Source organism: Haematobia irritans, chromosome 4 (genome assembly GCF_050003625.1).
Source record: "Haematobia irritans isolate KBUSLIRL chromosome 4, ASM5000362v1, whole genome shotgun sequence".
Lineage (NCBI taxonomy): Eukaryota > Metazoa > Arthropoda > Insecta > Diptera > Muscidae > Haematobia > Haematobia irritans.
In genome coordinates, this window is record NC_134400.1 from 66,165,029 (window position 1) to 66,178,872 (window position 13,844).

The 13,844-nt window shown below is 37.8% G+C and overlaps 1 protein-coding gene across 1 annotated transcript in view; it reads left to right on the forward strand.

The window, feature by feature from the left end:
* Vps13D (vacuolar protein sorting 13D) overlaps window positions 1–13,844 on the forward strand; it is a gene marked incomplete in the record, with an annotated part of 741,787 nt that overhangs the window by 247,922 nt on the left and 480,021 nt on the right. Inside the window, 1 exon segment of the mRNA XM_075308271.1 lies at window positions 8,361–8,613. Coding sequence (XP_075164386.1) covers window positions 8,361–8,613 — 253 coding nt within the window.

Consider the following 13,844-nt stretch of genomic DNA (forward strand, 5'->3'; position numbering starts at 1 on the left):
CAAGATGAATCTGAGAGAATATAAACGAGAACTGAGAAGGTCTCAACAAAACTCTTGGGATGATTACTGTAGCAGTATTGAGAATACGTCAGAGGCTTCCAGACTACGGAAGGTACTAGCATCCACTAACACCGCTCCAGGTTTCATTAAAACATCGGAGGGCAATTGGACAACGACCAGTGAGGAGACGTTGGAGGTACTTTTGGACACACACTTCCCTGGAAATCAGACGGTTGAACCATGCACTGGCGGTGCCACAGTGGCTCAGCGGTCGTTTCCTATCGAGGAAATTGTATCAGAATCTAGAATAAAATGGGCGTTAAATAGCTTTGGATCATTCAAATCCCCCGGACCTGATGGAATTACTCCGGCGGAGTTACAGGCAGTGGCTGAAAGAATTATCCCCTGGTTGACGGTGATATATAAACAATGTGTAAACTTAGCATATATTCCAGAAAAGTGGAGGGAAACAAAAGTCGTCTTCATACCTAAAGCAGGAAAAGCCTCTCACTCGAGTGCGAAGGATTTCCGACCAATCAGCTTATCCTCATTCCTACTTAAGACCCTGGAGAGGATGATAGACATGTATCTTAGAACTAGCGTGGATTCAGGTGTGCTCTCGAAACGACAGCATGCATACTCGAAGGGCAGGTCTACTGAGACCGCATTGCATGAACTGGTCAGCTTTATTGAAAGCTCACTATCTGTCAAAGAATACACAATCGTGGCGTTTCTAGACATCGAAGGAGCGTTCAATAATGTCCATCCGAGCTCGATATTAAATGGACTGACAACTCTGAATGTTGATCCAGGTATACTTAGGCTGTTAGACGAACTTCTAATGAAGAGACGTATTTCAGCCACACTAGGGCAAGCAAACATACAAAGGTATGTGAACAGAGGCACTCCCCAAGGAGGAGTTCTATCACCTCTTCTTTGGAATGTTGCTATAAACAACCTTCTGGTTTCTCTAGAAAAAGAAAGGATAAAAGTGGTGGCATACGCAGATGATGTGGCGCTAGCAGTCAGGGGAAAATTCCCATCCACAATCAGAGATATTATACAGAGAGCTCTCCGGATGACTGAGAAATGGGCGAAAGATAATGGTCTTGGTGTAAATCCAGCAAAGACAGAAATAGTCATGTACTGCAAAGATCGCAAAACTCCCACGGTTAGGCCCATTTCCTTAGGGGGTACTGAAATTCCCTTTGGTGAGTGTGCAAAATACCTTGGCGTTATTTTGGACAGGAAGCTGAATTTTAGGCTTAATATTGAAGAGAGGGCGAGAAAAGCCACGGTAGCTTTGTACTCGTGCAAAAAGGCAATAGGGAAAAAGTGGGGACTAAGACCAAAAATTGTGCATTGGCTATACACGGCAGTGGTTAGACCTATAATGCTATATGGTGTTGTAGTCTGGTGGCCAGCACTTCAGAAACCGACTTGTTTAGATAAAGTTCAGCGTATGGCGAGCTTATGTATCTCAGGCGCATTTAGTAAGACAGGAACAGACTCCCTTAATGTCATGCTACATCTATTGCCTTTAGACATTTTGGCCAAACAGTCAGCTGCAACAACGGCAGTGCGGTTGCGCGAGCTATCGCTGTGGTCGGAAAAAATGTACGGTCATAGTTCGGTCCTCAAAATAATGCCAGATGTGCCTAACGTAGTGGATTACACCCTGGCAAAACCACTTTTCGACAAAAAGTTTGAAACTCTAATTCCCAACAGTGAGGCGTGGTGTACACAGACCCCGGGGAATAAAAGATATATAGATTTCTATACTGATGGCTCCAAATTGAATGGACAAGTGGGGTTCGGAGTATATTCTAAAGATCTGGAAATTCGAATAGCGAAAAGATTACCTAATCACTGTAGTGTTTTTCAGGCTGAAATATTGGCAATAAGAGAGGTGGTGAATTGGCTGAGAAGTAATGTTCCAACAATTATTGGCATTAATATATACTCAGACAGTCAACCTGCAATAAAATCCTTGGACTCTGTGTTCCTGAACTCAAAAACGGCCATAGACTGCCGCAAATCTCTCAACGAGATGGCTGAGCAGTACAATATTCACCTAATATGGGTGCCTGGTCATAGGAACATACCGGGGAACTGTGAAGCAGATGTGTTAGCAAGGCTAGGAACTACCTTACATATTCCAGGGGAACTAGAATCTGTTGGTATGCCTCTGGCCACCTGCAAGCTCTTACTGCGTGAGAAGGCTGTTATGATGGCCAATATTCGATGGGAAAATTGCAAGGGTTGTAACGACATCAAGCAAATATGGCCCCATTTAAACTTAAACCGCACACTAGATATGTTAGTGTTCTCAAGGCGTCAGATAGCACTCCTAATATCTGCTATAACGGGTCGCTGCCTGATAGGCGAATTTGCAAAAACTATAGGTGCGACGTATAATGACTATTGTATAAGCTGTCATGACGTGGAGGAAAAGGAATCAATTAAACACCTCTTGTGTGAGTGTCCTGCTTTTTGTGTAAGGCGTAAGCGAATTTTAGGAGCATATAGCTTTAGATTACTGGCTGACCTGGAAAACGTTAACTTAAGCAGTTTGTTAATGTTTTTGGAGCAATCTGGTTGGTTCCACAAAAGTAAATAATAGAGAAGGTTCAGTGGTTAAGACTAGAAGTGCCCATATGTAATAGGTACTTTTAGTTAAATGTGGTATCACAATGGACTGAATAGTCTAAGTGAGCCTGAAATTTAATCGGGCTGCCACTTTAACCTAACCTAACCTAAACTACATAACATACTAATCCAATCACGATTAGCGACGAAGATATTAAAGATATGATGACACGATAACCCCTTAAGATGAACGGAGCTTGCCTTCAACTTCCGAACCTCTTCCTTCAACTGCTCAATCACTGCTGTATGATTTATCTGGCGGTAGCCCATTTTTTTCCAGCGTGGTGACGTCTTTGATTTCCTTGAGGATATATGATGTTGAATTATAAGATATCTCTGATCTTCCCTCTTGTGGTGCTGTCAATACTGTACGTCCGACCCGCGTGGTACATCCTGATTCAAGTGAAATAATACCAAATCTCGGTAACTCCAAAACTCATTTAGTGCCCTCAGCGTACAGTGTATGGGCTGAAACTGACTGCTTTGTCTTAAACGGCCACGATCCTCTGGCTTGCAACTCAATCCAAACATTCTCGTCGCGCCGCCAACTCTCACGAGTTATCATTAGCATCTTTCCATGCCCAATGCTTCTACACAGGTATTCCTTTTTATCATTCAGCTGACATTGATTCAATAGAGCTTGCGACATCAGATGATAAGCATCTATCTCATAACTGTATACCAGAAACTCCTGACGTATAGCAGCTATTACTGTAGTGCCGTTCTTCTCCACAGGCAACAGTATAACTCGGAATATTTTTGCAGAAATCTGTTCAACCCCTAGTAGACCTCTAGCTGTCATAACTTTGTAGATTGTCTGCAATACTCCTGCGTTCTCTTCACCAGGCAACCGAAGTCCTTTGGAAAGCCTCTCTCTAATTCTTGCAATCTCTGTCTGTAACTGGTTTCGATGAGTTAAATTTGATTTACTTTCTCATGACCATTGACAAATCCATTATTCGTTTTTGCACATTCACTACTTCCGTTCGCAGACTGTTGAGCTGATTTGTCACTATGAAGAAATTCATCGCTTCCTTGTATGGGATGAAAACCGAATTCAGCATTTCACTTATGGTATGAACTTTCCCATGAAGCTCTTTAAATTGCTCATTGATTTACTCTGTGGTCTTTTTCAATACGTTGAGAGTTGATTCAACCACTGCCGTTTGCTTCTATGCCAAGTATTTCAAATTGTGCTGATTTTCAAGCAAATGCTTCAATTATTCTCAATCGTCTGCGTCCATAATTCCAAAAATTATATGGTAGCTTTGCGACTAGCTTTCCGACAAAATCCAAAGGAGACCTCATTTTTTCGCTGTGTTTCCTTATGAGACAATAGTAATTGATTTTCATCTAACACTTTGAGCCTGTTGGTCATAATTTCCAGCTGTGAGTCGCACTGACGTCAACCGAGAACATATAGTTTTGCAATTTTCCAGACCTACTTCCAATTGAAGTGCAAATCAAAGTACGTTCGTAAATTCCAAGATGATTAAGCGTGCGAACTTTATCCATATATAATATAGTTCCGTTCCCCACCTCCTTTACATTAGTTCCAGAAACCGGAATTGCATCCGCTCGATGAGTACTTGGCATCAGCACCATCCCCATCCATAATATTGCCGTCAGGTTTACATTTTTATTTGATCTTCTACAATCTTTTTTAGTCACGTATGATTGAGACACGTGCACCTCACTTTCATCGTCACCGTTTGTCATCACATCCAATGGGCATAACTTGTGCACCGGTCGCTTCAACATGCCACTTTGTGCCTTGATTGTCACCACTCTGACCTTCTCATCTCTGCCTTCATGCACTTCAACTACATGTCCCAAAGGCCACTTCCCAGGAGCAGTACTTTCGTCATTCACCAACCTCGATATTTGGTAATGGTTTCTTCTATATCACCCTTTGGTGTAAACTGCTCAAGTAATCATTACGCCACTGCTTCCAAAAATCATTTCGTTTTTCTTCTGAACACATTTCTGGAATATTCAAAAGTGGTCGACCAACTAGAAAATGCCCTGGTGCTAATTTTTCACTGTGCTCTTGAGTGAGTGGATACAATGGACGGGAATTCAGCACAGCCTCTATTTGTGCCAAAAATGTCGACATTTCCTCATAAGTTAACTTTGTTTCGCCAATTACTCTCCTAAGGTGATGTTTGACCGACTTCACTGCCGCCTCCCACAATCCTCCGAAGTGAGGAGCTCCCGGGGGTATACAATGCCACTGCATACGTTCGGATGCTAAATCTTTCGCCACATCGGAATTTCCCTAAACTGCTTTAATGAATTCTTTCTCCAAATTTCGTGCTGTTCCGACAAAATTTGTTCCATTATCGGAATACCGATAATGGAACAAATATAACCGTGCCTGTGTCATTCTCCTTGACTCACCCAAATCTGCTTCGGTCTTGAATGGCAACCGCACTACAAATCTGTTATCTTCGTTTATGGATGTTGTCGCAGTAACAAACTGCTCACATTTATCTTCCTTACCTCCTCCACCACCCAAAATCTCTCCAATTCCGTTGTAACCGCCATCACAACATTCCCGGACTCACGTCCACTAACGCTGCCGCAGCCCTAGTGAAGTTTTTTGGCCAGACAACGATCCAATTTTCACCACTCCACTTTGAATTATTTGGTGGTATAAGTCTGCGCCAATTAATAAGTCGATCCGGTCTGACTTATAGAATAATGAATCAGCTAAACAATAAATTTTCCATGTCTCGACTTTAATGTCAAAATTTCTACCTGGTTGAGCTGAAGAGAGCGTCGATAACACCATCGCATCGATCGTATGCACTGCGTCACTCTGGAACCGTGGCTTTATCTAAATTTGTACAGTAGCTTTAGATCTTCCTACTGTTGTATTGCCAAGCCCAACCAAGTCAGTTATTACTTTCTTCCGTGGTAGTCTTAATATCTGCGCTGCTTCCTCTGATATTGAAGTTCGTTGAGAGCCTTGATCAATTGAGGCTCTCGTTAAAATTTGTTCGCCACATGCCGATTTTACGCGTACCAGCGCTGTTGCCAATAATGTTACCGCCTTGCACTGTTACTTGTGACCTTGAATTGGTTCTTGCGGCCCCTGTGTTGAGTTCTCTGCAATGTGTAGCGCAGAGTGATGTTTCTCACCGCATTTACCACATTTATTGAATTGTTTAAGACATCTCTTCTCCACTCTATGACCCAAGCATATCTTACCCACTTTAATTTTTTCGGCCCATGCCTATTTTGCAGCTGCTTGAAGTTTAATCAACTACCTGCAGTTGTATTGAATGCATTAGCGTGCTTTTGTTTTGTATTATTCTCCTTTTTCTCCTTTTTGCTGTTTACTGCTTCCAAAGCCAGATATTACTGCCATAACATCTTTCAGCTCTTGGACCTCTTTTGATTTTGAACCCATTGTTCATATTTTAACAATCCATCTTTATTCAGCTTCCTAATGAGAATCCGCGCAATGAATGGGTTAGCTTCATCCACTGGCATTCCCATCGATTTCAACGCATGCAATGATTACGTTCCCGTGTCCAACAGTTGCTTTATGCTCATAGCCTCTTGAATGTTAATATTGGCATGTTCAATGATTATTTCAAACTGAGTACAGAATAACAATCTTCGATTACAGTATCTCTGTTCTAGGATAGACCACGCTGCACGTTAATTTTCCCCAGTCTCTTGGAGATGGTGTATAATACGCGCGGCATCGCCTTTCACCACGCTTTTTAGTCGATACAATTTTTCGACTTCCGATAAACTTTTATTGCCATCCACCAGTTGCTTAAATCTGTTATCTCTTGGAACGAGATACAATCAGATATCTGTCCGCTGAACGTGGGCACCTTTAACTCTTCAAATCGAGTAAAAGTAGATGTTCCCAAATCTCTTTCCGCCAGATACTCCTCAATCTCCAGCACTATTTCGTCATATTTGCATCTGCTTTCATGAAATGCTTCCTCGCTGCAGTCATCGTTCACACCTTCGTCTATCATATCTTCCTGGATGGATCCAATTCCAATTTGCGCCAATGAATCATTATTTTCGATGCCACTGGTAGCCTATTTGCTAATATTTCCAGTCTCCTTTCTATCGTTTTGACTTTTCGCTGGAATTTTTTCCTTAATTCTGTTGCTATTCGTCCTTTCGTAGCACAAGGATCTACTAACTCCGTGGACGTGGATTTCTTATTATGTAGTTGTGCATCTTCTTTCTCCTTTAATGATAGGCTTTCTTTGTGCACTATCACTTGCTGGGTTGTGCTCATCTTTTTCGGAGCACCATTACTACTTCCTGCCGCTTTTTCCGCTTCAAACGCTCCCAGAATTTTTTCAATCTTGCTGATGGACTCCAATGCCAGCATTTTCTGCTCTTCAACTTCAGCGTCATTTGCGTTCGGTGTCTCCTTTACCGCACTACACAACTGCTCGTATATACTGCCACTTTCTCTCATCCATTTTCTATGTTTTTGGATGGTTGTCAACCCCATTAGGTCTACGACGACATCGTTCGCCTTCACTGAAAATCCATGAACAACGTTTTTTAAGGTTTCCAACAAAGTTCCAGAATTCTGTCTTGTGAACGCAATACCCTTTTTTTAATACCCGCACAGGAATTTACGATTGATTTTACCCGTTCTTCGCCCTTTAGCAAAGAATTATCAATCAATTTTTAACACGAAATCGTGATCGATTTTATCCGTTCTTTACCCCTTAGCAAAGAATTATATATATTTTTTTATTTTAATGCACGATCGACGTTACTCGTTCATAGCCCCGTAGCCAGGAATTATCAATCGCTTACTTTTATTTTTTAGTATCACTTTAAAATTTACGACAACAGACAGTACCGATTTCCGAAGAACCAAATGTAAAGACAACGAACACTATCTTTACTGTTTGAATGTTTGTAAAACACCAATTTATTCTAAATATTCATCCTTATATGCTAAGTCTTAAACTAGCTACAATCTAAATATTCTTAAAAAGTAAAGATAAGCAAATACTTATACAAAACTATCTTGTATTTGTACCCCTTAGATAAGATTCTATGGCCACGCATATGCAGCACATTAGTGCGTTATCAGTCTCGGCTGCACATGAAATGAGTTCTTGATATTATTGTAATTATGTTACCAGCCATAAACCTTATCTACCCTAAACGCACCATATATAGCACATGTTTAGAAACCTAAACAGGTATAAATATTGATTTTTTAAAGAATGGGCGAAAAAGCTTCAAATCTGAGATACGTGGGTTGAGAATCGAAATAAAATCCAGATATGTGAATCTGAGAGATAAATATATGTGGAATATGCATTAAATATTATCCGAAGAGAAATTTTTATTTGTGTATCTTAAAGAACATCGGGCGAATTCCACACGCAAAAGCTTAAATGTAAGCTGGAAAACGAGAAAATTTAGACCAACGAAGTTTTCATTTATTGTTACAATTGTTTCTTTTAAGCCAAACAACAAGTTCACCGAGAGCAATCAAGTATCATAAACAAAGATTTATTTGCAGGTAAAGAAACCTTTTCCAATAAAACACAACAGTTCAGCGCTGTATGAAGTACAATTTTCAACCTTATGTTCATTCTTTTTGGAGTGTGCTATACCATAATTATAAATTATTTGTTTTTAACATAACATTATTTTTTATACTAATTTATGGACATTCATATATTTTAATCCTTTTTCCCCAGAAAAATACACATCAAGCCAAGAACTCCTTGTGTCAGTAAGATCCCTTAACTTAACACTGGTGAGAAATGAAGCTGAATTAGCCAAGGCTAACATATCAAATGTACAATTTCACATTGAGAGAGATGTTGTACTACAATCCGTTGATGGCCGATTGGGTTCTATTTCATTACACGACTTATCTTCTTATGGTCATTTATACCAAGAAAAATTTTCTACATCTGGATTGGAGGCTCTGAGTTTCACATATAAAAGGTAACTACCATAGAAAACTAAGTACAAATTCTTCTGTATGCTAGAGTGGTGCTTAAATCGTCATTTTTAACCCTAGTTTTTGTAGAAAAAAAAAAAAAACTATACAAAGTAAGTGTCTCCGAAGGTGTATGTAAAACAATTCTCAGTTGCAGCTAATTATTGTTTTTCTCATTTATTAAAGGGTCATTAAATAAATTTTTCTGTGCGTAAAATTTTTGACGGTTGCAAAAAAATCTTGTGTTATTTATTATACTTCTGTGAGCAATCGAATCCAGATTTATCTTTTGAATCGACATGAAACGTGTACACCGAAGTGGTTTTTGTGTTTTTGGAATAGACAGAAGTTAACTCTCAGAAGTCAAAACACTGTGGATTGTAGTGAAATGAGTGAACAATTGAATTTCAACAACTAATTTGCTACATGAAATCAAGTGCTGTGATATCACAATGGAAAACAGAGTGGGAGAACACATAATACACAAATGTCAAATTCACACTTTGTTTGTATTTGTTTATTTATTTGGTTAAATATACTTATTGGAACACTAAAATAAACAATATATTAGATACTTTACCCATATTATATATTTATAATCAAGTTTTATTTCATTTTGGAGTATTAATAATAGATGTTTGTAATGAAAATTTACAAAAAGATTGCATTACAAATTTTTGGGTTGTATAAAATATAGTTGTCGGGGGATAAAACAAAAACAAAAAAAGACAGACAAAAACCAATATTTACTATAGTTTAGAGTATTTGGAATTTGCTAATTTACATCGGAGATACTGACATCAAAACGAATGGTGTTTAAATCTCGGCTTCTGATGCCGTTTAATTCAAAAGGAAAAATTTTTATACAACACTAGTTTATTACAAAGTAGTGCTTAGATTTTGTAGCATACTTGTTGGCTCTATTTTATTAATTACACAAAAAGGCCATTTTCAGGTAGCGTTGTTAGGCTTTAACTGCCAGTCAACAGAAAGTAAATAACAAATATCTTCTCTCCGGTTAACTTTATCTGAAAAAATGCCATCAGTTAAGTTTCTAATTGGCATATAGAATATGTAGGTAAGATAACAGAAATGTCCATAGTACAGTTTAAAAGTTGGTCATTGAGCTGAACATGGAATCGGGGAAAGAGAGAATTTCACCACTGTGGTATCACGATGAACTGAATAGTCTAAGTTAGACTGAACTGAATAGTCTATCGGGCTGCTACCTAGCTAACGTTGCACTTCATGAAAATGGGGATAAGTCAAGAAAGTGATTAAAAATATTGACGTTTTTAATTAAAAATTATTTGAGCTTTGCAATCAACAAATCAAATGTTTAATCGAATCAATCAAGAAGTAAACAGCAGTAAGTTCGACCGGGCCGAATCTTAAGTACCCACAACCATGAATCAAATATTATAGTTTCCGTTCTGTTTGTTATTGTTGGTTTACCTTCAATCATTATTGTTGTTTTTGATTTCAGCTTGTTTAGGCAGTAGCCGACTATCAAAACCTTTTTTCGGGGGGTTCAAGTGTATTTATTCTGATAATTGTTTGATAGTTTTGCTGCAAGTAGAGGATGCTTATGAGGAATGTGGTAATTCCGAAACAGCTGTACATCCAACCAGGATTTATAAGAACCATTTTTGTATGAGTTTTAGAGGAATCATTAACATCTCTTGTACACTAAAAAAAGTGAACTCTCTATTTCACTAAAGCCAATTTAACTTTATTTTAGTTCATAGAATTACTATGTTTGGAGAAAGTTTTCGTTACTCTAATAATTTTTTACGTGCGTTAGTTAAACTAACTAAACCCGAGGAAAAAAATATACTCAAGTGAAGCATAAAGATTAACTAAATTCGTGTCTTCCACAAAATAGTTCCGAATTTCTTTAAATTTGTAAATGTTACCAAAAATGTGTCCATCATGAACTTCGTATGTCACTAAAGACATTCTTGCAATTTTGAACTCCAAGTTTTTCCTTCAAACTACAAAATTTTCTTTAACAAGTGAAAAAACTTAGTTATGTCTAATAAATTTTCTTGAATTTGTCGAAAAATATTTACTTATTTTTATGACATCGGCGTTATGCCAACGTTTGTAATACAGTTTAGTTAAAATTTTCTACAAATATTCAAAATTTTCTAAAATTAACCGAAAGTTTTCTTCCTGGTGGGTTCACTGTTTTTTCAGTGTAAGTGTGCAAGAAAATGATGTAATTGCACCTTATATAAAATCTGTACACCGAAAAAAAGTTTACTATTTTTTATGAAAAATGAACTAACATATAGTAAGAATGACCATGATTTGGCGCCAAAGATTTTTTTATCTAGATAAGTTCAAGATGTTCTTAAAAATTAGTTCATGTATTGCATCGTGTTTGAGTTCATTATTGCTATGATGTGGGAAGAATATACTTAAACTCATTCAAAATATTCCTGCTATCCGGAAAAATTAACAATTTTTTGGGAAACCTGTATTAAGAAATTGGTTTGAAATAAACTGCTAGTCAGTATAATTTTCAAAAAAGTAGAGAAATTGAGGAATCAAAGGAACAACAAGCCTGTATACATCTAAGAAATTTTTCTTACAAAACAAGTCAATTTTCGATAACCACCAGTATTTTATTTCAAGAGATAATTATTGTTATATATGGCTTATGATATACAATAAAGGAAATATTTTTATTCGTACGTTGGATGCAGTTACTTGTCGGTAGTTAGTAATTGCTTCTTCAAAAGAGTAATATTCTATGTTATTAGGACTAAACTAATTAATTTAAATTTCCATGTTTTCTCCATATGAAAGATATATGTGGCATAAGTTGCTAAAGGATGATACGGTCAAAATTTGGTCAATATAAACTTGACGTATTTCTTTCAATTTTGCATTTAAAAAACCTGAACACCCCTCATTTTGAAGGTGTGTGTGTGTAGAATGTTGCTCCTATTTTGATTTTGGAATTCACTCTTCAGTTGTCAAAATGCCGTCCAAGCAAGAAGAGCAGCGTATCAAAATTTTGCTCGCGCATCGCGAAAATCCGAGCTACTCGCACGCAAATCTGGCAAAATCGCTAAAAGTTGCCATATCAACCGTTACAAATGTAATTAAAGTGTTTGGGGAACGTTTGTCGACAGCCAGGAAGTCTGGATCGGGGGGAAATCGAAAACCGGAAGCCGCTGAGACGACAAAGAGAGTTGCCGGTAGTTTCAAGCGAAACCCTAACCACTCTCTCCGAGATGCCGCAAATAAGCTGGGTGTATGGTCTACAACCGTGCATCGAGCCAAAAAACGAGCCGGACTATCGACTTACAAGAAGGTAGTGACTTAAAATCGCGATGATAAACAAAATACGACGGCCAAGCGCGATCCCGAAGGCTGTACACGACGATGCTGACGAAGTTTGACTGCGTGGTAATGGACGACGAAACCTACGTCAAAGCCGACTACAAGCAGCTTCCGGGACTGGAGTTTTATACGGCAAAAGGAAGGGGAAAGGTAGCAGATATTTTCAAGCACATAAAACTGTCAAAGTTCGCAAAGAAATATCTGGTTTGGCAAGCCATCTGTACCTGTGGCTTGAAAAGCAGCATTTTCATAGCTTCCGGGACTATCAACCAAGAAATTTACGTGAAAGAGTGTTTGAATAAACGTCTGCTGCCTTTCCTGAAGAAACACGGTTGTTCCGTACTGTTTTGGCCGGATTTGGCATCTTGCCATTACGGTAAAAAGGCCATGGAGTGGTACGCCGCCAACAACGTGCAGGTGGTTCCCAAGGACAAGAACCCTCCCAACTCGCCAGAGCTCCGCCCAATTGAGAAATACTGGGCTATTGTCAAGCGGAACCTAAAGAAGACAAAAAAAAAACTGCTAAGGACGAGCAGCAGTTCAAGGCAAACTGGCTTTCTGCGGCGAAGAAGGTGGACAAGGTGGCTGTACAAAATCTGATGGCAGATGTCAAGCGTGAGGCCCGGCAATTCGGATTTGGAAAAGCGAAAGCCTAACTGAATAGTTTTCTTGAATTTTATACTAATTGAACTTGAAAAAGAAATTTAATTTGATTTTTTAAATAAACGATTTTACCGATTTACACGCGTTTTCCCTTGACCAAATTTTGACCGTATCACCCTTTATATTCATTGAATTGTTGTCCAATTTCATCGATTTTGGCTAACTTTTGTTGGGCGGATTTGTCTTATGAGCATCTGAAATTGCAAAGTTATACAAAATATAAGAAAAAATATTATATTCTATCGTTCATATTGATTTTTAACTTACGGTTTTCAAGAGTATTTCCTAGAGCCAATAAGGATATCAGCTTAGTTAGCATTAAACAGTAAGACTATACAAAAAAGTTACCATTACAAGACCTGTCTACCTGCAAATGAAAATAATTATTTTTAATACATTGAAATTTTGGTTTTATTAAAAACGGACAAAATACCGTTTATAGAAAAACTTACCACATTGAAAAATCCATCCAGTAGGTACATTATTGGAATCATATCCATGGACTAATGGGACGTTTTTGAAATTATTCTCAGAATAAATTTGAAATAAAACATATTATAAAATTAGACATAATTTCAACTTGCCAGTATAGCATTTAGCATTTAACCCTTTCACTACTGATGTCCACTTAGAAGGACATTCGAAAAAGACACCAAATTCTATTTTCCCACTTAGTTTCAATTTATTTCTCGATGTTATTTTAAAGTAGAGGCTTTAATCTAAATAAGCCATAAATATTTTTCATATTGGTGAGCTCTTAAATGCATTTTTATAAACTTCTTTAACAATAAACGAAAAATATGAAAATTTGGGACAATTTTGCTACTATATATTTCTAGTAAATGGACATTTATACAAAAACTATAGCTGATACTCTTTCGGGTTCTTTTTTGTATTTTTTGTCACACTTTGAAAGATATTGTAGGCCAAATTGCGCCCATTTTCGTAAGGCCATTCGGTTGCAATTCAAGAATCAAGTTTTCAGAACAAGCTCATATAGCTCTTGAAGTATTTGAGGTAGGTTCTCACAATGACAATTTTTGTTATACATGCTGTTAGTACAAGTAAAAACAGAAGAAAAATTAAAGCTTTTAACGTAAGGTTTATTTCGGTAGAGAAAGGGTTAAGGTGGATATTAAGTTCGAGTTTAGAGGCTAAAATCGCAATTTTAATGGTAAGTTTCCTTTAATAATCCATTATAAGAAAAATAATCTTTATA